This window comes from Drosophila sechellia, chromosome 2L (assembly GCF_004382195.2).
Source record: "Drosophila sechellia strain sech25 chromosome 2L, ASM438219v1, whole genome shotgun sequence".
Taxonomy (NCBI): Eukaryota; Metazoa; Arthropoda; class Insecta; order Diptera; family Drosophilidae; genus Drosophila; species Drosophila sechellia.
In genome coordinates this window covers 10,029,935-10,052,816 of record NC_045949.1, presented here as the reverse complement: position 1 = coordinate 10,052,816, position 22,882 = coordinate 10,029,935, and the positions used below count along the sequence as shown (strand labels likewise).

General features: G+C 38.6%; 8 protein-coding genes across 12 annotated transcripts; 5 read left to right on the top strand and 3 right to left on the bottom strand.

Annotated features, from left to right (window-relative positions):
• Positions 1 to 58: 58 nt before the first annotated feature.
• LOC6611944 (REPTOR-binding partner) lies at positions 59 to 1,036 on the bottom strand. Of its 2 annotated transcripts, none has more exons than XM_032714123.1 (4): positions 907 to 1,036; positions 537 to 621; positions 292 to 413; positions 59 to 230 (listed from the first exon to the last, which is right to left on the bottom strand). In XM_032714123.1, exons 1-4 carry the CDS (start codon positions 961 to 963, stop codon positions 138 to 140), a joined length of 357 nt encoding a protein of 118 aa, XP_032570014.1. In that variant the 5' UTR covers positions 964 to 1,036; the 3' UTR covers positions 59 to 137. The 2 variants fall into 2 exon arrangements, with proteins under 2 accessions (XP_032570014.1, XP_002036461.1); XM_002036425.2 differs by having other exon boundaries at positions 288 to 413; positions 907 to 1,034.
• Positions 1,037 to 1,592: 556 nt separating this feature from the next.
• LOC6611943 (RNA-binding protein Rsf1) lies at positions 1,593 to 2,792 on the top strand. Its single transcript, XM_002036424.2, has one exon. It carries the CDS (start codon positions 1,747 to 1,749, stop codon positions 2,347 to 2,349), a length of 603 nt encoding a protein of 200 aa, XP_002036460.1. The 5' UTR covers positions 1,593 to 1,746; the 3' UTR covers positions 2,350 to 2,792.
• A 1,322-nt stretch (positions 2,793 to 4,114) lies between these two features.
• Positions 4,115 to 8,757, top strand: LOC6611942 (phosphatidylinositol 3,4,5-trisphosphate 3-phosphatase and dual-specificity protein phosphatase PTEN). 3 transcript variants are annotated; one of them, XR_004362357.1, is made up of 12 exons: positions 4,115 to 4,894; positions 5,394 to 5,607; positions 5,670 to 5,842; positions 5,910 to 6,054; positions 6,137 to 6,324; positions 6,396 to 6,503; positions 6,649 to 6,811; positions 6,873 to 6,982; positions 7,053 to 7,268; positions 7,330 to 7,651; positions 7,933 to 8,145; positions 8,569 to 8,757. XR_004362357.1 is itself a non-coding variant. In XM_002036423.2 (11 exons), exons 2-11 carry the CDS (start codon positions 5,508 to 5,510, stop codon positions 8,586 to 8,588), a joined length of 1,545 nt encoding a protein of 514 aa, XP_002036459.1. In that variant the 5' UTR covers positions 4,115 to 4,894; positions 5,394 to 5,507; the 3' UTR covers positions 8,589 to 8,757. The 3 variants fall into 3 exon arrangements, 2 of the variants coding, with proteins under 2 accessions (XP_002036459.1, XP_032580406.1); XM_002036423.2 differs by lacking the exon at positions 7,933 to 8,145; XM_032724515.1 differs by lacking the exons at positions 7,330 to 7,651; positions 7,933 to 8,145.
• Positions 8,758 to 9,324: 567 nt separating this feature from the next.
• LOC6611941 (FUN14 domain-containing protein 1) lies at positions 9,325 to 10,465 on the top strand. Its single transcript, XM_002036422.2, has 3 exons — positions 9,325 to 9,489; positions 9,926 to 10,118; positions 10,182 to 10,465. The coding sequence occupies exons 1-3, from the start codon at positions 9,395 to 9,397 to the stop codon at positions 10,362 to 10,364; spliced, it is 471 nt and encodes a 156-aa protein (XP_002036458.1). The 5' UTR covers positions 9,325 to 9,394; the 3' UTR covers positions 10,365 to 10,465.
• A 38-nt stretch (positions 10,466 to 10,503) lies between these two features.
• On the bottom strand, positions 10,504 to 13,340 carry LOC6611940 (tyrosine-protein kinase transmembrane receptor Ror). The gene is made up of 8 exons (XM_002036421.2): positions 13,123 to 13,340; positions 12,764 to 12,916; positions 12,118 to 12,708; positions 11,833 to 12,049; positions 11,577 to 11,781; positions 11,073 to 11,520; positions 10,867 to 10,999; positions 10,504 to 10,806 (listed from the first exon to the last, which is right to left on the bottom strand). The coding sequence occupies exons 1-8, from the start codon at positions 13,218 to 13,220 to the stop codon at positions 10,594 to 10,596; spliced, it is 2,058 nt and encodes a 685-aa protein (XP_002036457.1). The 5' UTR covers positions 13,221 to 13,340; the 3' UTR covers positions 10,504 to 10,593.
• A 238-nt stretch (positions 13,341 to 13,578) lies between these two features.
• Positions 13,579 to 14,477, bottom strand: LOC6611939 (phospholipid phosphatase 6). The gene is made up of 2 exons (XM_002036420.2): positions 14,373 to 14,477; positions 13,579 to 14,304 (listed from the first exon to the last, which is right to left on the bottom strand). Exons 1-2 carry the CDS (start codon positions 14,379 to 14,381, stop codon positions 13,699 to 13,701), a joined length of 615 nt encoding a protein of 204 aa, XP_002036456.1. The 5' UTR covers positions 14,382 to 14,477; the 3' UTR covers positions 13,579 to 13,698.
• A 234-nt stretch (positions 14,478 to 14,711) lies between these two features.
• Positions 14,712 to 17,792, top strand: LOC6611938 (stress-activated protein kinase JNK). Its single transcript, XM_002036419.2, has 7 exons — positions 14,712 to 14,919; positions 15,942 to 16,106; positions 16,385 to 16,514; positions 16,574 to 16,771; positions 16,830 to 17,094; positions 17,165 to 17,448; positions 17,525 to 17,792. Exons 2-7 carry the CDS (start codon positions 15,991 to 15,993, stop codon positions 17,648 to 17,650), a joined length of 1,119 nt encoding a protein of 372 aa, XP_002036455.1. The 5' UTR covers positions 14,712 to 14,919; positions 15,942 to 15,990; the 3' UTR covers positions 17,651 to 17,792.
• A 425-nt stretch (positions 17,793 to 18,217) lies between these two features.
• Positions 18,218 to 22,727, top strand: LOC6611937 (insulin receptor substrate 1). 2 transcript variants are annotated; one of them, XM_032717565.1, is made up of 9 exons: positions 18,218 to 18,369; positions 19,216 to 19,600; positions 19,661 to 19,841; positions 19,900 to 20,031; positions 20,142 to 20,335; positions 20,392 to 20,644; positions 20,711 to 20,796; positions 20,861 to 21,029; positions 21,086 to 22,727. In XM_032717565.1, the coding sequence occupies exons 2-9, from the start codon at positions 19,234 to 19,236 to the stop codon at positions 22,596 to 22,598; spliced, it is 2,895 nt and encodes a 964-aa protein (XP_032573456.1). In that variant the 5' UTR covers positions 18,218 to 18,369; positions 19,216 to 19,233; the 3' UTR covers positions 22,599 to 22,727. The 2 variants fall into 2 exon arrangements, with proteins under 2 accessions (XP_032573456.1, XP_002036454.1); XM_002036418.2 differs by having other exon boundaries at positions 18,218 to 18,401.
• The last annotated feature ends 155 nt before the right edge of the window (positions 22,728 to 22,882 follow it).

The window sequence follows — 22,882 nt, the reverse complement described above, 5'->3', positions numbered from 1 at the left end:
ATTAAACAATAAATAGCTGTAAAATGCAATATTGAAAATAACAAAAAATTCTGCAGGATTTTCGTAATAATATAAATAGTAACCGTCGTACATTTATTATAAAAGTAATATTCTTAAGCTAAAAATTAAAATGTAGGTTATTCTTGTTTGAGGATTCCGAGTTCCTGAAGTAACTGGTCATTGTTGGTTGGAGTGTTGCTTTCGCTCAACTGGTTATTCCATTGAATTAACTGCAATAAAGATGAGAATAAATAAATTGGCTGGACGTGGCTTGATAAGTTATATACCGACGCGCTCCAGTTCCGTACGCAGAGCCACTACAGCCTTCTCCCGATCTGCCACCAGTTCCTCCAGGTACTGATAACGCAGCTTCTTGCGCGCCCGGCATTCCCTGGCACTTTGTCTGCTGCGTTCTGCAAGGGAAAATACGTGTAATATAAAATGCCATAGTAAATATGTATTAGTGTTTGGGAATGTTGGTACTATTAAAAGTAATACCGTTGTTTAAGTGTTATAAGTGCAAATATTGGTCTTACCTAGTTTGGCTTTGATGTCCAATTTTTCAGTAGACGTCTTTCTTCCTGGTTTTCGTCCCCTTTTTCCGCATTCTTTGCGCGTCGGCTTATAAATATAATATAAAATATAAATATTTGACGATATTCCAAACCAATTTCCTGTCCTTATTCTTATTCGGAAAAATGCAGTTCCGATAAGTCAAACTTAAAATCTTGTTTGAAAATTGGCGCTTTTGCATGATAAATATCACAGATGTATTATATACACGCATACAGAGAATAGCATATATACGTGTACATATATACAAGCAAAGCCTTACTGCGCATTAGAACAATTCACTTCATGTTTAAAGCATAAAGAGTACATCTTTTATATTTTATAATAAATTACCGCTTGTGTCTCCTCCGTTATTGACATTTTGTTGCTCTGCATCTCCATATCAGCCATTATAACTTTCAAATAACTCAACAACTTTGCAACTCTTTGTTATTATGCGTCTTTCGTAAATACTCAAGGTAACAATAAACAAATCCACACACACAAAGATGCCTATCGTAATATGTCTTAAATGAAACGATGGAATGGAACACATTAAGGGAACTATTAGAATTGTATATATCAGGATAAAAACTAAATAAAGATTAAATCGTAATACACTTCCTTATAATCACTTGTCTTTATATGATAATAGTCACAAATGTTAAATTATTAATTAATAAAATAATAATTAATAAATGCTAAATTAAATTATTCATTATTTTGGCTTTGCAGAGGATAAAAATCTAGATGGCTATATATTCTTACAAACATTTTATATTATACATCACATTATTTATTTATTTCACTAAAAATCATACAATTATTTTTAAAATTATATAAATTAAATCGACGTATTTCTACAATTCTTCAGATTACCGTGTTATATATCGAAGTACAAAGTATACTAATAATTTAAAGTGCAAGTCATTGGAGCAGTGGGAAGTCCCTTTTTTAAGGGGCTGTTAAACTATAAATACATCCCGACACACGTCCATTCTCAGCGTTCCAAATGCGAGGCTATTTTTGAAAATTAGCATTTTTGCAACGAGTTTAACCACCCTGGCCGAAAACTTGATATAGATACAAACGCTAAATTGTCCGGTGGTGATAACTTATTGATTATTTATTTTTCAAGGCAGCTATCCGATTTGCAGGATAACTCCGAAAACGAATCAGAAACAGTGAATCCAGATGTCCAGCATGGGTGATCAGCGCGGGACACGGGTGTATGTCGGCAATCTTACCGACAAAGTGAAAAAGGACGATCTGGAGGGGGAGTTCACAAAGTATGGCAAGCTGAATTCGGTGTGGATAGCCTTCAATCCGCCGGGCTTTGCGTTCGTCGAGTTCGAGCACCGCGACGACGCCGAAAAGGCGTGCGACATACTGAACGGATCCGAGCTGCTCGGCTCCCAGCTGCGCGTGGAGATCTCAAAGGGGCGGCCACGCCAGGGTAGGCGTGGCGGACCCATGGACAGGGGCGGACGACGCGGCGACTTTGGCCGGCACAGCATCACAAGCGGTGGTAGCGGCGGAGGCGGTTTCCGGCAACGCGGATCCAGCGGATCCTCAAGCCGGCACACGGAGCGGGGCTATAGCTCCGGCCGATCAGGTGCGAGCAGCTATAATGGCAGAGAGGGCGGCGGCAGCGGCTTCAATCGCCGCGAGGTTTACGGCGGTGGACGCGACAGCAGCCGCTACAGCAGCGGAAGTAGCGCCAGCTACGGACGCACTGGTGGTCAGTCGGCCGGACGCTTCAGGTCCCGCTCGCCGGTGGGAAACCATCGATTCTAATGACAACACCACTCATAGTTGCTTAAGGATTGCCTATGAGTAAAGATTAATAAATAATAACTTAAGCGCGACCGTAAAACGCAGACTCAAACATTTAAAATCGTAGCATTCGATCGTTTTCGATCGTCCAACAGATTCCCTCATCCCCCCACATCAACAACAAAAAAAAAAAAATGATAAAAAAACAAACAAAAAACTGATAGTCGTCGTCTCTTCATTATTTATTTAACGAATACCCATTAATATGACAATTGCAAGCACGTAAAATTTAAGTTATAACGTAGAAAACTAGTAAGGAAAATACGCTAAGACTCGAACAACGTCAAACCAAAATCTAGAAGTACGCAATTTTAATAAAGGAAATGCGGAACAGTTTCTCGTATACATACAAGCTTTCGCAAACTAATTGGTCTAAAACATTAAAGAACTTTGAGAACTCGGAATTGTGTAGGTCTTCATTTTTACAGAACCTTTTATAACCATCGCATTAAACCCTACGAAATGAAGCAGTCAGCAGTCCGAAACTGGTAAGAAAGCGTTTTCGAAAATCTGCTTTGTTTTCTGGATCTTGAAAACACAAAAAGCAATAACCGCCAAACAGATCACAGACTTTACGTTTTGGTAAGAAATATTGCATGTGTACTATCCATCGATCTAACTTTTTACCTATTAAGACAAATACTATACAAATCTATAACTTATTGTAGTTGGGTCGAAACGGCAAAAATCTAGCCAATGCTGCAAGCAACTATATTAAGCGCATCGGTTTTAATGTTTATGTTTTATTTCATTTAACTAAATTAACAGGTCATTTGTTGGAGTATCTCTTAACGCCACTTTCAGATTTATTAGATTGCTTAAAGTTCAAAACATAGCTAAGCAATACTTGAGATAACGACGATTAGTTAGCTAGCCCAAGGGGCTATTAAATATTTAAACGATGGACTGCAGAAACTTTTTAAACAAATCACAAGCGAGACAAATAAATGAGAAATTGGTTAACACGGCAAAACACTTGTTTTTATTTCTTCGTCTTCGAATCCTATTTGCTTCAATAACATTTACTGATAATTGGCCTATTTTATGTTTTATTCAAGTTACGAATTAAAGTGAACAGTTGAGAATTAAGTGGTTAAGAATTCATTTTGTGGAAGCCAACTAGCCTTAAGATACAAATTTAATTTTTAAATTGTTGAAAATTGTTTTAAATTTTAATGTATTCAGGTAGCAGGACTCTTTTTGAAAGGAACCTTAAATTCCAATTCATATTTATGTCCAAAAAAATCGAATACCCATAAAAAACCTGTTGCACTTTTATCGATTGTAAATAAAAAAAGAGAGGATTACATTAGTGGTATTACCCAATCTGATAGTTTTTAATAGAATTTTAATGGTTCGAACTAAAAATAAATAAATAAATAAATCTGAAAAATGTTTGCATTTTGAAAAATCGCACACCAAAAATTGGGTTTTACAAGAAATTTAACTTTTTAATAGCTGCTGAAAAATTTATTTCGTGAGTAGAACTCGAGTAAAAATTTTGTTAGTAGTCATGTTAATAGTAGCATTAAGTTATGTGTGTGTTTATTGAGATTAAAAACAAATTGATTGACAATTGCACATTGCGAGTTAAAACGTTTTAGAGCTGCACAGTTAAAATATAAATAGTTCTATCGATGGCCCATCGATAGTTTTTGCATACACAATTTAATCGAGAGGGCACCACGCACGTCGATAGCACTGGATGTACATTTTCTCAAATCTTGTGGTGGTATCGCTCGCCGTAAACACCCTGTGGTTCTCACGCTTGATAAATTAATAATACATTTAATAGAGCATGAGCGCTACTGTTTAAGTTTTACACATAATTGAAAAGTTTTTTTTGAAATTTCGTGGCTTAGAGCAAAACATGTGATAGCTTTTTGAAATGCAGTAGCCAGAACCTGCTCGGTTGGAACATTTAGCTTATTGACTTAAACATACCCATATGCACATACATATGTATTAAACAGTGGGCACATATATTCGTGTGGTGCTGATAGTGTAAATGTGTAAAATGTCTGTGGAATTGTAAATATGTTTTTGTTTAAACAAATATGTACATAAATGCACAAAAATCGGTGCATATATGTGCACATGCCCATCATCCATATCTGCATATTTCTGTACATGCATATGTGCTCTAACTACAATACATACCACCATTCGCAAACAGTTTGTCAAAAAAGTGTGTCTACTCGGCGAGATAAAACAAAAAACAGTTGCCAAATCAGTCGCTATGTTAAGTAATTCGAAATTACTGCTCGGTGTTTCTAAAACGGATTTTGATTTTGATTTTCACCCCTCGAAAATCGCCCCCTCAGCCAACGAACCCATTTAATTGCTCGCATTCGTATCGAAATCGCCGTGCGTTGGGCTTCAATAAGAGAACTCTGTTCTGTTGGCCAGTTTAATTACAACCAGGACCATTTGACAACCAATCTGAATGTATTATGCCAAGCGGAAGATTGTTATATTGTTTATCTTTGATAATATGCCGATACATGTAAGTATGTTTCACGTGTGTGCCGCAAATGCCTGCCTGTGTGTTGTGTATGTATGTGCTTGTGCATGTGCGAGTGTGTGCGTGTGTGTGCATGTTTGTGCTAAGGATATTTGTGGATATATAAACCGAACTGAAGTTAACTCTTTACCTGTTCCTGGGAAAACAAGTAGGGAACTATTCCTATAGAGAGTGCACCTCTGTATGTGTATGTACGTGCTTAAATATGTATCCAAGCAAGAACTGCAAACAGGAATATATCTTAGCGGAGTGAGAACTATAGTTTATATAGAACAAACTAAATGGATCGGGAATAAACAAGCCCATTATTAGTTACACATATCCCTCTAGAATGCCTTGCCACAGTATAATTAAGCAGTTCCTATTGACCATATTAGAAACCTATCTAATTCTCAGTAGAAACGAGTCAATACTTTTCTAACTTGCTTTGGAAAACATACAGATCATTTAGATTAATTAATATGCTTTACATTCCTTTCAGAACGTACACTTTGCAATGGAGTAAATAGAAGACAAGCACATGTTCCCAAATACATTTGAATGGATGCAGCTAATCTAATTTAAAAAAAAAGACAAGTCTTTAAACCTTAAAAATATGGCCAACACTATTTCGTTAATGTCCAACGTGATACGCAATGTAGTGAGTAAAAAACGTATACGATACAAAGAAAAAGGATACAATTTGGATTTAACATGTAAGTTACTGAATCAGCCGCAATCTATGGAATACTAAATTAAATCATTTATTTACCCACAGACATTAATGATAACATAATTGCCATGGGCTATCCAGCACCGGATAAACTAGAGGGCCTATTCAGAAATCGTCTGGAAGATGTCTTCAAGCTATTGGAAGAGAATCATGCCCAGCATTATAAAGTCTATAACCTGTGCTCGGAGCGTAGTTACGACGTTGATAAATTTCACGGGGTAATTTTGGTGAACCTTTTCTCTTTGGCGGCGTTAAATATGTAAAATATGCTATTTCGCATTACAGAGAGTAGCTGTTTATCCGTTCGATGATCATAACCCTCCAACGATTGAGTTAATACAACGATTTTGCAGTGATGTTGATTTGTGGCTCAAGGAAGATTCGTCCAATGTCGTAGCCGTGCACTGTAAGGCTGGAAAAGGCAGAACCGGTAGGAAATGTGTCCAATACACACTTATGATCTTGGTTGCATATTTGTAGGGCTACTAACTAACCCTTTTTTTTCATTTCAGGTACCATGATCTGTGCATATTTAGTGTACAGTGGACTTAAAAAATCCGCCGACGAGGCATTAGCGTGGTATGATGAGAAGCGTACAAAGGACCGAAAAGGTGTGACAATCCCATCTCAGCGTCGATATGTTCAGTATTTTTCCAAACTAGTTTGTTCAAGTGTTCCATATTCGAAAGTAAGCCTTAACGTGAGTATTTCGAGCAGCAGCGACACAATCAGCGCCAAACAATATCTAAATATGCCATTTGTATATCTCAGGTATGTGAAATACGCTTCTCGGAGTCCAGTTGTGTGCAAAACTTAGGCACGGTAGAATGTTCAGTATCTGTATTACACGACTCAGCCACAGAAAATTCAAAGCCAGATGTAAGTATATATAGCCGCAGCATTAATTTTCTGCCCGTAGCATTGCAAAAAGATAATATTTCACATGACTTCAATGCACTAAAGTATTCCTTTTCGAATATCTTTCTAACCAGCGGCAATATTCTTATTTTTTTTGAAATTGCAGATACTGAAAACCTTTGCGATTGATTTTCAAGAATCATTTGTTTTGACCATTAAACCATCATTACCAGTTTCCGGCGATGTAAAATTCAAACTAACACAAAAATCACCTGATAAAATCATTGGTCACTTTTGGCTAAACACGTATTTTGTGCGAAACTATTCACGTAAGTATACTTAATGTTGCACATGCATTAAATAAACGATTTAATTAAGCATTATCTTTAGTTTGCGAGTCCAATGGAACAGTTAACAAATATATACACACTTTAAGCAAATCGGAAATCGATGATGTACATAAAGACAGCGAACATAAAAGGTTCTCAGAGGAATTCAAGGTAGGATATTTCGAAGCATTTTAATAGATGCTGCGAAATTAACGACGAAATGTGCTTGATTTCTTTTCAGATTTCAATCGTTTTTGAGGCAGAAAATTTTAGCAATGATGTTCAAGCTGAAGCGTCCGAAAAAGAGAGAAACGAAAATGTTTTAAATTTCGAAAGATCAGACTATGACAGTTTGCGTCCAAACTGCTATACCGAAAAGAAAGTCTTAACTGCGATCGTCAATGATAATACAGCGAAAAGTCAAACAATAGAAACGTTGGATCATAAGGATATAGTTGTAAGTGAAAACACGTTTTGCGCAGACCAATATGCTTAATCTATAAATCTAATATTCGTAGACTAAAATTCAATACGACACATCAACCAATTCAAAAAATACTTCGACTGCGTGCAAACGCAAACAACCTAATAGCAAAACTCTTTTACCAAGCTTGAATGATTCCACAAAAGAGGAAATAAAACGAAATCATATATTTAATCAACCGTCCATTAAGAAAACTGATTTAATCAAATGGCAGAATAGTGAAGTTCATATCACCTCTGACACTCGAAGTATAAACGAAAATAAGAACATCAATTACAATTCATACATCACATGTAAACAATCCTCTCCAAAATTCAACTGTGGTACCGAAGATGGCGAGGAAGATTGGGAATCCGGTGAGTTTGCTGCACACACTATACTCTCAATGACCAGATCTCACTAAAATCTATCTGTTTTAATCGAGTAATACTGATGAACGTTCGTTCTAATTTCACATTTATTTAATACTAAGAGTTTCGATTCAATTGATATCTGGACCTTTATCGGTTTGATTTTGTAATTAATTGTACTGTATGAGTATTGAAATTAAGATTTGTTAGATTTGTTAAAAGAGATAGCCTTTATAGCATATGTCGTCCACACATTTATATTCTTATTGACTTGTTGACTTCGCCAGAATAATCACCCGAGACGATTTAAAAGACTTCTGGCTGAACGATCTCTTAATTTTGATGTATAAAACGAAGCCACCAGAACTGGATTTATATGTCCCCAAGACTTTTACGAGTATACTAGCAGAGACAGGCTTACACAGATCCACTTCCTTTCACGGGGAACCGATCGATTACAGCTGCGCTCTGCACATCTGTTTAGAATTTAATGTACATAGGTGAGTGAGTGGGAGCCCCTGCATGCGGCTCGAATGGTCAACTAACCGGCAATCCTTAATCAGTATCCGCATCGATTCTCATCACACATCTCTCACCGCTTCATAAGTATGTGACTCTGGGCACTGCCATTGTCCTTCTACTCAATTCATTTAACAAAACTAGCATCGAACTGTCGAGCTTCGACTAATTCGTCTAGTTATTTCACTGTTGCTGCTGTTGAAAACTCAATACAATATCTCATCAAGATCCCGAAGCAGAATGTGTCTTTTGTGTGTTTCATCATCATCAAAAGTCTTCTGCTTGTAATTCATTCATGCTATTTTGATATTTATCGTATTCTCGTTGAGTTTTAGTTAATAAATTCGTTAAGCTTGTTTGAGCAAAAACTAAACCAATAAATGAATATTTTTATTTATTTTCAGGTGAATCAACATACCTGTAATCAATGCTTATTACGGACTTATAATTCTTGGTGATTTAGCAAAGTAATTAAAATTGCTAAGTAATTGGCTAATCTATTCGAATTTGTAAATATACTGTATGATATTTATTTAAGTAGTTTTAACAATTATTTTAAATAAACTCATGTACATTTTGTATTGTAGATTTCATTCGAACTTTGGGTTTTTGTCTAAAGTAAGGGGGAGAAAATTGACTTTTTGAAAAAAACATTTTTCGACTCGAAAAGTTGATCTTTACTAAAAACTTTAAATAAGGCACTAGCTAAGATCAATAAATAATAAGAGGAACTAAAAATTTGCCAATTTTTGGATTTAGGATTGACAAAGGTAAGACAAAATAGCATTTCTTGTTACAATCTGTGCCTGAATAAGTTTACTAAAATTAACTAAAAGTTGGGTATATTTTTCTGTTCAAACCCATTCTTAATCCTTTGCAGATATTAGTTTTTCATATATAAATATCTTTTTACATATAGGCGCAGATTAATAATAAATATTCCATGATTTTATAATTATTTGCTGCATTATAAACATTTGAAAATCAGCATCTTTTGTCAACAAAATCAGCTGATTATCATTTCTACGCTAATTGCTACCACATATTTTGCTTACTCTTTTTCGCATAATTCCCCTAACATATGTTGTTCCGTTTCCGAGTTCCAATACAGCCACCCCAAAAATGTTGCCCAAAGTGACGCTATCTTGACGGGCATATATTATTGTGTTAAATTGACGTAAACTGGGCGGTCAGAATTTTGCATCTTAACGTCGACATCTAATTTTAAAAATGACTAATTATTCGGAAATTTTTAAGAAAGTTTTTAGCGATATTGGCCAACGCTCAGCATATTCGCAGATGCTTATTGGCGTCTCATCAGGATGGTATGTAGTTATATCATTGCGGCGAATCAGTTAAATTTTAGCAATGCCGATTTTCTTTGGAATTTGAAGTGAATTGATTATTTGCATACTGTAGCTAATATCTAGTAGATAGATCTAGTGTAGTAGTAGAGTGTCAAAATAGGTATTTCATTAAAATATACAACTGAATGCGCTTAGCCGCTACATCTATTGCAAATATGTACTAGTTTTTGTTTTCGGGATACAGAAATAAAGGACCTCCCTAAAAAAGAAAAGAACTAAATAGTGTAATGAAATGAGTTATTAATCAGATAAAGCTGATATATTTTGCACAAGATAAGCTAGATAATTCGGCAATTTAGTATACAGGTCTATGCGCCAAATGATGAGTTGCACATTTATAGCATTGGCTGGAATTTGTGTATTTTATCTCACTAAATATATAAAAATTTTGCAGGGTCACAGGATATACAACTATGAAGATTGGCAAATTTGCTGCCTTTGCAGTTGGCGGCAGCATAATTTTGCTCGAAATCGCCCACCAGGAAGGACTTGTAAAAATAAATTGGTCTAAGTTGGATAAGAGCGTGGATAAGCTCGCCGACAAAGTGGAAGCCTCGCTGGGTCGTGAGAAGAACTGGAAGGATAAGGTATAATCAATTTAAACCATTTATCTATATGCATACTTTATTCATGCTGAACTCAATTTGCAGACCGAAAGATATGTCGACAATCAATTAGACAGAGCGGAAAGCCTCCTAACCCGAAACGGCAAGAAAGTGGCGAAATGGTACACCAAACTGATTGGCGATGAGGAGGGTCCAAAAGTCAACGATCTGCACATATTTTTGGCATCATTTTTCGGTGGCGTTGCCCTGGGCATAGCTACTGGATAAAAGAATTGTCCGAGTGGCACAACAAAATATTTAAATACCATATGGTTATTACGAACAAATCTCACTTAATAAAGTTACGAAAAAGGTAATATAATCGAAAATCAATTGGTTCTTTCCCCAAAATCTAAACAATCTTCGGGTTTTCGATATCATTCGTTTTATTAAATTCTTAAACCTACTTATTTTACAGTCCATTTCGTTGAAAATACATATGTGTAAAATCTTAAGTTTACATTTCTGGATTACTGGCCTTAAAGTGGCCCTCGTGCCAAGTTTTGAGACGGTTCGAAATATCTGTGAATGTTGGACGTTTTACTGACTGCTCATGCCAGCACTCGATCATGAGCGAGTAGACAGCTGTGGGACAGTTTTCCGGAGCGGAGAGCAGTTGCCGTGAACGGATGAGATTGATTACTTCCTGATTGCTAAAACCGTAGTATGGCTAAAGTTAGATAGTAATGGATTAGATATTGCGCATTTATATGAAGGTTGAGATACTTGCCTGCATTCCATAGCTGTATATTTCCCAAAGAACGACTCCAAAGGACCAAACATCACTCTCTGTGGTAAACTTTCCATACAATATCGATTCCGAGGGCATCCACCTCACAGGCAATAGCGACTTTGACTGAACTCTGCAATAGAAACCATTACAAATTTATGTTTGCCCTCTGTAGCTGCAAGCTTAATATATATCCAAAGTCTTACCTATAATAATCCGAGCTGTAAATGTCTCTGGATAGTCCAAAATCGGATATCTTCACAACCAGACCCTCGTTTACCAGGCAATTGCGAGCTGCCAAGTCGCGATGAACGTAATGATGGGCGGACAGATACTGCATTCCCTCGCTGATTTGTAGAGCTATTTGCAGGAATTCCAACTGCGACAGCGACTTGCCTTCGGTGGGTGAGTTTGAGATCAGGAATTCGTGCAGATCACCATTGGCCATGTACTCGAACAGCATGCAGTAGGGCTCCTTGTTGAGCACAACGCCCAATATGCACACTATATTCTGATGCTTCAGATCCGAGATTAGTTCGATTTCGCGCTTAAAGTCCTGTTGCGTTTTCACCGAGGCGTTTTCCTTCAACGCCTTGATGGCAACTGTTATCGTGGTTTTGTTGGGCTGCAGGAGCTGTCCCTTGTAAACTTTTCCTATAAATTATTGGATATTTAGAACTATATAACATGATTATACCGGAATTACGAACCGAAAGCTCCTTCGCCCAGCTCCTCCAGAAACTCAACATCCTGCAGCGTAAAGTGGTTTATCCTCAGCAGAGTATTCCTCTCGATGAGTTTGGAGTTCAAAGCAACGTGATCGGATAGATTTCCCAGATTGCCCCTGGCAGCATCTTGTGCGTTATTAAGCTGCGAATTTCCGTAGATATTTTTATCGGCGCTGGGTGTGTTGATCTGTAAGAATAATTGTAATACTCTGTGGCATATCCTTATATTTGTACTCACATTATGAATATTCCTCATTCCATAGTGCATGATTGTTCTTCTTTTGAAAAGTATTATGGCAAATATAATTATAAATATTAGAATAATGGCTGCAGTCGTTCCGACAATGGCAATCCATATTTTGTCCGCGCATTTTGGAATATCACAAAGTTCGATTATGCGTTCACGCGAGGAGTCCACAAAACACCAAGGACTATTTTCAACGCTTCCAGGATTTCTACCGAGGTTAAAAATAACTAATTATTTCAATTTCTGTTTGAATATACTACAAAATCCTAAAATTACCTGCAATAATTCTGACCGATGAGCTCGGGGAAATCGGAGATTTCTTTCATCAGCCAAGACCAACGCAAACATGGCTTTCCGGATGCGGAGACGTTCGCAACACCTCTGTATGTCGATCCATCCTCCCAGTAACAATTCTCCGTTTTATCCACCTCGATGGTGATGCCCAAGGACAGGCAGTCCTTGTGCTGCGGCAGCTTCTGGCAATCCTCCACACCCACCATCCCGATGACGGGATGTCGCTTGGCAATGGCATACTCCTTCTGGCACAGCTCGTTCTCCAGAAGTTCGCACTCCTCGCGGCAAATGCGCTTTAGGTTCTCAGACTCTCTGGTTGGTGGGTATTTACTCGATATGTCTGTGCTGAACACATCCTCGTAGATGGTCGACTTCTTCTTGAATATGCTTATGTTCTTAATGTCCTTGGACTTGGTTCTCTTCCTGCGAATGGTGACGTTCTTCAGCTGCTTGGCATTCGTGGCCACGTTGGCGAAGTACAAGAGATTCGTGCGCTCAGGAGTCCTGCAAATTGGCATTGAACTGAAACACAAGCTGGGCAAAGCGTACATGCGGCAATTTGCGTTCATATCCCTGAAAATATGCACTTGGCATTAGCTACGAAATGTTTAAATGGCATTGTACTCACTTGGACTCCTTGATTACTCCATAAGCTGCCTTTAATCGCTCCTCCAAGTCGTTCATGGTGAGATTGGGGGATACGAAAACATGGGCATTGCTCAAGACATCGCGACAAATGGTGCCATTGTAAATATGGCAGATACCCGATGATTGCTGGAAACTACGGGGCAAATATTATATTGCATTTTTAAGGATTAAAAGGATTAGCTCGGCTAAGGATTTCTGCATTCGAGTATACACAATGTTCAGTTATTTTTAACATTTGAAAACATTCTAAGCTCATGATTTGATTAATTATTAATACGCACAAAAGTATTTCGCTAATTATTGTTGTGGAAACTTGAGCTTTTCGGTGAAAATACCTACCCATATATTCCGGAGTCCACATTATGGCTCCCCACATCCTTTTTTGTAAATAAAAGCAGGAGCGAAATGCACACAATAAATGCCGAGTATTTGTTCATATTGCTTAATCTAGCTAACAATATGAAGCCTTTTGTTATTTCAATAGTCCAATTGACATGCCAACGATTCCGAAAATATTTTTGTATTTATCCTTTCGCGAAAACTTTATGTGGCATACAACATTTCATCCCCCGACGAAGTCGTTGGGGTTGTTGACTCCTTATCGATGAATCGATATATTTAGGAGTGCTAAGACTCGGAACAAAGGAATTTACAATATAGTTTTTTAAAATTAATAATCTAAATGTCTTTCAAAGTTTTAATATTTATTTTATTTTATTAAAGAAGGTTGTATAACGACTTTAGTCTCATTTAAAGTAGACTTTTACTTTTCACAGAGGAATACGGGTAGAAAAATTATGCGAAATACACATTAATATGAATTTATTTAACATTAACAATGTATTTGGTTAAAGCATTCATCATAATGATCTAGAGATTATCTATTGCTTTCGGTGTTCCAATCGTAAATTTGCGTTACTCCATGCTATCGACAGTTTCCTCGGTAACAAAGCCCACAATGCTAAATGCAGTTTCTTCGCTGATCCACAGAAGCCCCACGATTAGTGCCTCCAACACTCCGATGGCAGCACCGGCGCAGATATCCAAAACATAATGACGCTGGAGGATGAGCCGTGAGATGGCCACGCTTACAGCCCAAGCTGTGACCGGCATTAGGAATATGATGTGGAGCGGGTACAGCTTGGCGAAGAACAGGAGCACGAAGAACGCACGGGAGGCGTGACCTGAGGGAAAGCTGAACTTATCGGGTCCAATGGTCAGCATATCCTTGCTGGCCACCGGTCGCCTACGTCGAACCAGCGCCTTCAGCACGGCCACGATCACTACATCGAGTATTAGGCCGAAGAGCATATTGACTTGCATTTGGTACAAGCTCTTCGAGCTGAGCAACCAGATGAAGGCGATCCATGAGACGAACCAAGCGATTCCATCGCAGGATATCTCCAGAAATCTGCTGTGGATTCGCAGAGATTTGAAGAACGACAGGTTGGAGACGGCTATCACGAAATGCTTCGACACCTGTACATCCTTCTCCAAGAGGTATTTAAGTACTGGTGATGACTGCAAGAACAAGGTTTTAAAATTAGCACTTATCAGCTTTTGTGATTCATTAGTGGCCAAACACCAACCGTCCTCATATCGCTTTATATTTCAACTCTTTTGTTTTTATTTATTGCTAGTGATGACAGTATTTCTCATTCGTCATTCGATGTATACTCGATAAGTCGAGCGAAGGAATTTCTAATGACCGGAACACTGAAATGTAACACTGCGCCCACATCGTTTTGGGTCTTTATTTAAAAATTTGCATGTGTATATTTTTACTTGTAAGTTATTAACACTTTTTAGGTTTTAAAACCTTAATTAAACCTGATTATAGTCAAAAGCCGAGTGGCTGACTTTAGCCGTTTGCGGTTTTGGTCCTACTGCAATCTGGTCACACCGATTTAAGTAACTTTGTTGTGATCGAATATTCCAATAGATTTTCGTATATTGTATTGTATCCATGTACAATTATTCTCATGCGAAAGTGCCGCAGATAGTTGATTCTTAAATTTCAATAACATTAACATAGTTTAAAATGCTCGCCACTTTGAGTGCCCAGTGTGTAGAATAAAATAGAAAAAAAATCGATTTTATATTTTCACAAGAAAATCTGTACTTCTTCGTTAAATGGTAAATAAATATTCTATTACGTTCCATTCCCATCAAATATCGAATCCCCGAAACACTCCTGCAAAACGTGCCATAATCGATTGAAAGCAATTATAGTTGTGCCGGTTATGAAAAAAATTATTGATATTTAACATAAAATGTCAACTGCCCAAAGAGTGTATGTACCTATGTATGCGCAAATGTCTAACGTTTACATATCGACACTACCCGAAGCGAAGACCGCTTTATTATCTGCAGCGCAAACGAGCGCTTTTTCGATGTACGAATACACGGGGAATATCTTTTATCTGAGAGATAGTTTGAAAAGTTACTAAATTATCGACCCACATTTGTGTGACTGTATGTGCATATGTATGTATGTGGCTTACATCTTACATATATGTATACCAGTAGAAGTTTACAGTTTTCATCAGCATACAAATCGTGTGTATGTACATATTTACACAGGCAACGGCATGCATACACATGAACCTATGTACATCGCTGTGGTCCAACATTCCGTACTTTTATGTTTAAGCCGACATATCGATTTTAAATCGGTTTTTTTTCCTGTGCGTGCCGCTAAACACTTTGCTCCAAGAACGAAACGGTCGGTGATTTCTGTTGGGTGTTTTTCCAACCATATTCGACATGTGTGCGGCAAACATTTAAATGCTTATCAATAGAAGACGGGGCTCGGCATTCGAAGTCGGCTCAAATAAGTGACTGCGTTATGCAATTGTATCTTTTTGAAGGAACTCGATATTTTTTGCTCGTGGTTTGGCAACAAACTCGCCACACACTAGCCAGTAAATTTCACCCCTCGCGACAACATAGACCCACTTAATGGCCATAACATTCTGTCGAAATAAGGCCAGGCCAAGTTATTGTTTTCCTACCCCCTAATCCCAGACGAAGTTGTCTGAAAACTGCCTCCACCCATTCGGAATGGAGCCATACATACGGCCGTCTTTGCTCCTTATATAAAACAGAATCACACTGTGAAAACCGTATTGATTTATCTTATGTACCCTCTTGAAAAGGCCGATATGCTCCTTGCTCTCAACTAGTAATAAATAAAATCAGTGAAAAATGACGACAGCTCAGCACCAGCACTACACCGTCGAGGTGGGAGACACCAACTTCACCATCCACAGTCGGTACATTAACCTACGGCCCATAGGATCAGGTGCCCAAGGAATAGTATGGTAAGTGGCTATCAATATGTTATTACATATAATACATTTAAGGGTTTTTGGCATACAAAATTAAGCTATTTATGCATGGAGATATATCTAGATATGATCTTAACTTATGTTTTCATTGCGATAATCAAATGGTAATCATATTTTATTGGGAGCGTCGCATAAGTAACATATAAAGTCATATCTGTGGCGCTCCATTGTATATTGTTTGTAAGATTAGATAAGATGAGCTAAAATATGAAAGAAAATATCTAATTTGTTGAATTCGAAATGCATTACAGCGCCGCTTACGATACTATCACCCAGCAAAATGTGGCGATTAAGAAACTATCTCGACCATTCCAAAATGTAACCCATGCCAAGCGAGCATATAGGGAGTTCAAGCTAATGAAGCTTGTTAACCATAAAAACGTATGCAACTTGTCCCCTCAACTGCAAATTGTTACTAAACAAAAGAGTTTAATCCGTAGATTATTGGCTTACTTAATGCTTTTACGCCGCAAAGGAACTTGGAGGAGTTTCAGGATGTCTACCTGGTCATGGAGCTGATGGACGCTAATCTCTGCCAGGTCATCCAAATGGACCTGGATCACGACAGAATGTCCTATTTGCTTTATCAAATGTTGTGCGGAATAAAACATTTACACTCAGCAGGAATTATCCACAGAGTACAGTATGAGTGCATCTTAAAAAGAGTACGAAATATAAGCAATACTTCATTTGCAGGACTTAAAGCCATCCAATATAGTTGTAAAGGCCGACTGCACTCTAAAAATTTTGGATTTCGGTCTGGCACGTACTGCAGGAACTACCTTCATGATGACTCCCTATGTGGTCACCCGATATTACAGGGCTCCAGAGGTCATTTTGGGCATGGGATACACAGAGAACGTGGACATATGGTCCGTCGGTTGCATCATGGGCGAAATGATACGGGGCGGTGTGCTGTTTCCTGGAACGGATCATATAGATCAGTGGAATAAAATTATTGGTAAGTTGCTGCCTAAATCTGGATGCTAAAACTTGATTCTCGTTATGACTGTCAAATTTTCTGCTTGCAGAGCAATTAGGTACACCATCTCCCTCATTTATGCAGCGGTTACAGCCAACCGTCCGAAACTATGTGGAAAATCGTCCTAGATACACTGGATACTCATTTGATAGACTTTTCCCCGATGGCTTGTTTCCAAATGATAATAATCAGAATAGCCGCCGGAAGGCTTCTGACGCTAGAAATCTTCTTAGTAAAATGCTAGTCATTGATCCAGAGCAGCGGATATCTGTGGACGAGGCTTTGAAGCATGAATATATTAACGTGTGGTATGATGCTGAGGAAGTGGATGCTGTAAGTGACTCCGCCATGAACTGGATTTCAACGAATTGAATGTTTTTAATCGCTTAATTGCACGCATCTCTTGCAGCCCGCTCCGGAGCCATATGATCACAGCGTGGACGAGAGGGAACACACTGTGGAGCAGTGGAAGGAGCTAATCTATGAGGAAGTCATGGACTACGAAGCACACAACACAAATAATAGAACGCGGTAGAGAACGACTTTTTCCTCCTTAGTCAGTCACAAGAAAACTAAAGCTTACCAACAATACGGCGTGTATTGTTAAATTATTACAACAAATAAAATATTCAAATTGTATTTAAAAATATAGTAACCATTAAAAAATAAAATCAATATGCAAAACTTTGTAATTTCTTACTCACCCTTTTTTTTTGAGCCCGTTTTCTTAAGTTAAATGCCATTTTAATCATTTCATTCTCCTGATTTCAGAAGCTAATTACATTTTAATCGTTGCACTAATTCATAAAATTTAAAGGGAAAAAATTAACCATATAAAATATTTCGGTATATAAAGTCGATATATTCTTTTATAATATAGAAAGTAGATAATTTTAATTTACGATAAAAATATTTCTAAAGCACAAAAATCGTAAAATGATTAAATAAAAAACTGTTATACTAAATTTAAACGAATCAAACGGTCATTCGATAACTCGATTATTATCGAATGAGCCGGTGTGGAAATCGGGATGGCAACTCTCACCGGTGTAGAGACCGGGATGGCAACTTCGTACTGTTATTCCTATGCTGCGATAACGATAACAGCAAAGTGTCATCGCGAACAAATGTGGGTTTGATAATAAAGAATTGCGTTGGTGAACAATAATAATACAAATGCTAAATGTATCGCGCGGATAACTTGTAAACACTGATTTCGCGCATATCGGGCATACGGGCAGCTAGACGCCTTAGGTAACACATGTCCCAGCCACATTGTCGTTGAGGTATTATTTCCCATATCCATGTGCGTTTGTAAATGATACCACCAGAGTGTTCCATATGTATCGTTGTTTGTACATACATGCCTACGGGGAAAAATAACTCGCAGATACATATGTATGTTAGATGTATTAGAATTCCACAGACATATGTACACATAAATATATATATATGTATATATATTTATGATGCTCATCTATAAAACAAAATATGTACAAACATACGCGCGCACGTACTTATGCATGTACAAATGTACGTACATATATGTATAATAAAATGAGCATCTAGCTGCGGTTATCTTAATGCAATGCGCAGAAACCTGAAAACGAAATAAACAATCTTTACAGCGCCAGCACAGTGAGCCAATTATGAATTCACAATTCCACATCCAATTCCGATTCCGATTCCGAATTCCATCGCTTCACATCCCAAACGTCGCGCCGCCTAAGCTGCACTCGAATATTGACATAAACGACGTAATTGCGTGTTTTGATTGCGATTTCCGATGCTCGATGTTGACAGACGGCAAGGATTTTTTGCCAGCCGACATTGCGAATGCTTTTCGCGTGTTTGCGTTGTGAAAAGCGATTTGTTGTTTCGGCATTTGGAAATATTTTGTGTTGTTTGTGCTTAGAAAAGGAAATGTTTTGCACAAAACTCGTGCTTTCTACATTAGTAAACCCTATAACTTGGGTATATGTTTCTAAATTACAGTGCAAAAACCATTATACATGTGTTTGCAACACTAAAAGTGTTCTTTAATGTAAAAGGAAAGTGAAAGCCTTGCAAATCAAGTAATAAAAACACATTGTCTTGCAGGAAGTAAGATTGAAAATCATGGCATCAATATCGGATGACGGCATGGCGCTGAGTGGCAACCTCAAGAAGCTGAAGACCATGAAGAAGAAGTTCTTTGTGCTGTACGAGGAGACGAGCACTTCATCAGCCCGGCTGGAGTACTACGATACCGAAAAGAAGTTCCTGCAAAGAGCCGAGCCAAAAAGGGTTATCTATCTGAAGAATTGCTTCAACATCAATCGCCGCTTGGACACCAAGCATAGATTTGTCATTGTGCTCTCCTCCAGAGACGGTGGATTCGGCATCGTTCTCGAGAACGAAAATGATCTACGCAAATGGCTGGACAAACTACTAGTTCTGCAAAGGAACATAGCCAATTCGAATGGAACAGCGCACTCACCTTATGGTATGGCAAACTATAACTACCAGTTGGTATCGAACCTAAACTCTTTACTTCGCTTTTCAGACCAAGTTTGGCAAGTTGTCATTCAAAAGAAGGGTATTTCGGAGAAAGTTGGAATCACCGGAACCTACCACTGTTGCCTTACTTCAAAATCCCTGACATTCGTGTGCATTGGACCGGAGAAGACGCCCAATGGCGAGGATCGCGTTGCGAGCATTGAAATACTTTTGACCACGATCAGGCGGTTAGTTGTTCTTAGCAAAACTGCAAGGGATTGTAATATAATTTGGACTTCATTTCAGATGCGGTCATGCATCCCCACAATGTATATTCTACGTGGAACTCGGCCGCCAAAGTGTCTTGGGATCTGGTGATCTGTGGATGGAGACGGATAATGCAGCTGTTGCTACTAATATGCACAACATGATACTGAGGTACTTAGCTCCCATCACAACTAATCCTAGATTTCATGAGTATCCTACAAAACGACATATTCTTGAACTATCTCCTATTAAACTTTATTCATTTTGGTTTTTCTTTTTAGCGCTATGTCAGCCAAAACAGAGTCGAACACGAATTTAATAAACGTTTATCAGAACAGACCTGACTTAAGTCACGAGCCCATGAGAAAGCGATCGTCGTCTGCAAACGAAGCTTCGAAGCCGATAAACGTAAACGTCATACAAAATAGTCAAAACTCTCTCGAATTGCGCAGCTGCAGTTCGCCCCATAACTATGGTAAATACTTTAATTAAATGTTATATTCCAGAATTAATCAAACGCAAACGTTTCAGGTTTTAGCAGAGAAAGATGCGATAGCTTACCAACCAGAAATGGAACCCTAAGCGAGTCCAGCAATCAAACGTACTTTGGTTCCAACCATGGACTGCGATTCAATACTATATCTGGCATCCGTCCGCACTCAACCAACAAGCATAGTAATAGTCCAACGTTCACCATGCCATTGAGATGCTCAGAATCCGAAGATTCATCAATTAGTGTCGATGAATCCGACGACAACGGCAGTTTTAGCCACTACAGATTAAAGTGCGTTGCTCTCAAATAGTTAATAAGCACTAATAATTTAATAATAATCATCATTTCATTAACTAGCACGCGGACATCGGAGACGGCTATTCCTGAGGAAAACATTGATGACTTTGCCAGTGCGGAATTTAGCAAAGTCACCGAACCAAATGGTAATGCAAAAACAAAAACCATTTATTAACATGAAAAGTAGCTGATCAATTTGTTTAACTGCAGAAAGTGACGAAAACTACATACCGATGAATCCAGTCAATCCTACCGATGCTATCCATGAAAAGGAGAAGGCTGACCTGCAGAGATTGGAAGATGCATCTCTGCATTTCAACTTTCCGGAGCACGCGTCGGAAAAACTTGCTAAGGATTTTGATCTGGACTCTGATAACCAGTGAGTACTCTTTTCGCTTTAACTGTGCCACATAATGCAATCACATGTTGTTACAGATGCTGTCGTCCCATTCGCGCCTATTCGATAGGCAACAAGGTAGAGCATTTAAAGTTTAATAAGCGCCTCGGCCACTTGAATGATACGGGACAAAATCCGAATCGCGTGAGAGCCTACTCGGTGGGTTCCAAGTCGAAGATACCGCGCTGCGACCTGCAGCGAGTGGTCCTCGTGGAGGACAATAAACATGAGTTCGCGTCGAATAGGAGTCAGAGTAGCATTGGCAAGGAGGGATCCAGCTATGGCAGCAGTGCCAATCGGCAAAAGAAGTCCACAAGTGCTCCACTACTCAGTCTGAAGAACCAGATAAACTCCGACCGAATGAGTGACTTAATGGAAATTGATTTTTCACAAGCAACCAATTTGGAAAAGCAGAAGTTCATCAAGAACAATGAAATTCCGAAATACATTGAAAACGTGTTCCCAAAAGCCCCCCGAACGGATAGCTCCAGCCTAACTCTGCACGCCACAAGTCAGAAGGACATTTTCAATGGCAGCAAACTGAATAACACAGCGATCACATCCGAGGATGGTTACCTCGAGATGAAGCCAGTCGGTAATGGATACACTCCCAGTTCGAATTGCCTTCCAATCAAAGTGGAGAAGCTCAAGCTATCAGACTATCAGACTACCGCACCGCCACTCCTCACCGCAACAGCCGCACCAGTGCAGGATTTAAACAAAATTAGCACATACAATATATCCGCTGAGAAATGGAGAGAGCAGCCCAGCAGAAGCGAGGAGAAGAAGTCGAACTCGCCACTGAATGACAACCCCTTTAGCTTGAAACCCACAAATGTCGAGAGTAAAAGCAAAAGCCATGATGTGCATTCAGCAAATCAAATTGATTGCGAGAAGGTGTGCGTGCAGAGCGATAAGCTAAATAATCTGACGGACAAGATTGTCGAGAACAACAATTTGGATATAGGCGGGCATGAGGAAAAGAAGTTGGTTCATTCGATAAGCAGCGAAGACTACACACAAATCAAGGACAAAGCGAATGATTTCACAAAATTTAACGAGGCCGGCTACAAAATTCTGCAAATTAAAAGCGACAGCTCACTCATCTCATCGAAATTATACCAAAAGGGTATGCACAAGGATAACCTGGAGCGTACACATAGACTTACGGAGAGTGTGAATACGATTCCGGATAATGCCACCGCCACCGTCGGCAGCAGCTCGCTCACCAAATTCAATATAAATTCAGTAAAGCCAGCCGCCGATTCGCGCAGCACTGGCACAGATCCAAGTACAGCACAGAACATTCTACAGATTAAAGATTTGAATTTCCCCTCACGGTCGTCGTCCCGCATATCCCAGCCGGAGCTGCACTACGCCAGCCTAGATCTTCCCCATTGCAGCGGCCAAAATCCAGCTAAATACCTAAAGAGAGGATCACGCGAATCGCCGCCGGTGTCCGCGTGCCCGGAGGATGGGAATACCTATGCGAGAATCGACTTTGACCAATCCGACTCCTCTTCCTCCTCATCGAACATATTTAATACGTAAAGTTTGGAAATTTATGACCCTATCCTACATATATGATTTGTTTAATATTGTACATTTATTGTAAATATTCTCTGACAAGCAAAGCTTACAATTTTGGATGCTAATAAATAAATTTTATTTAAATTATAATTATCGCTTTGTACTTTTCAAGGAATATATTAAATCATTGGGTTTAGATTATCTCAATGGTAAGTGTTCCATGTAAGTAAATCTAGGTTTTAGTTTGTCCTAAAATCCTGGGCTTATTTTTTGACCTGTTTTTTTATTTAATCCCTCTACCAAAA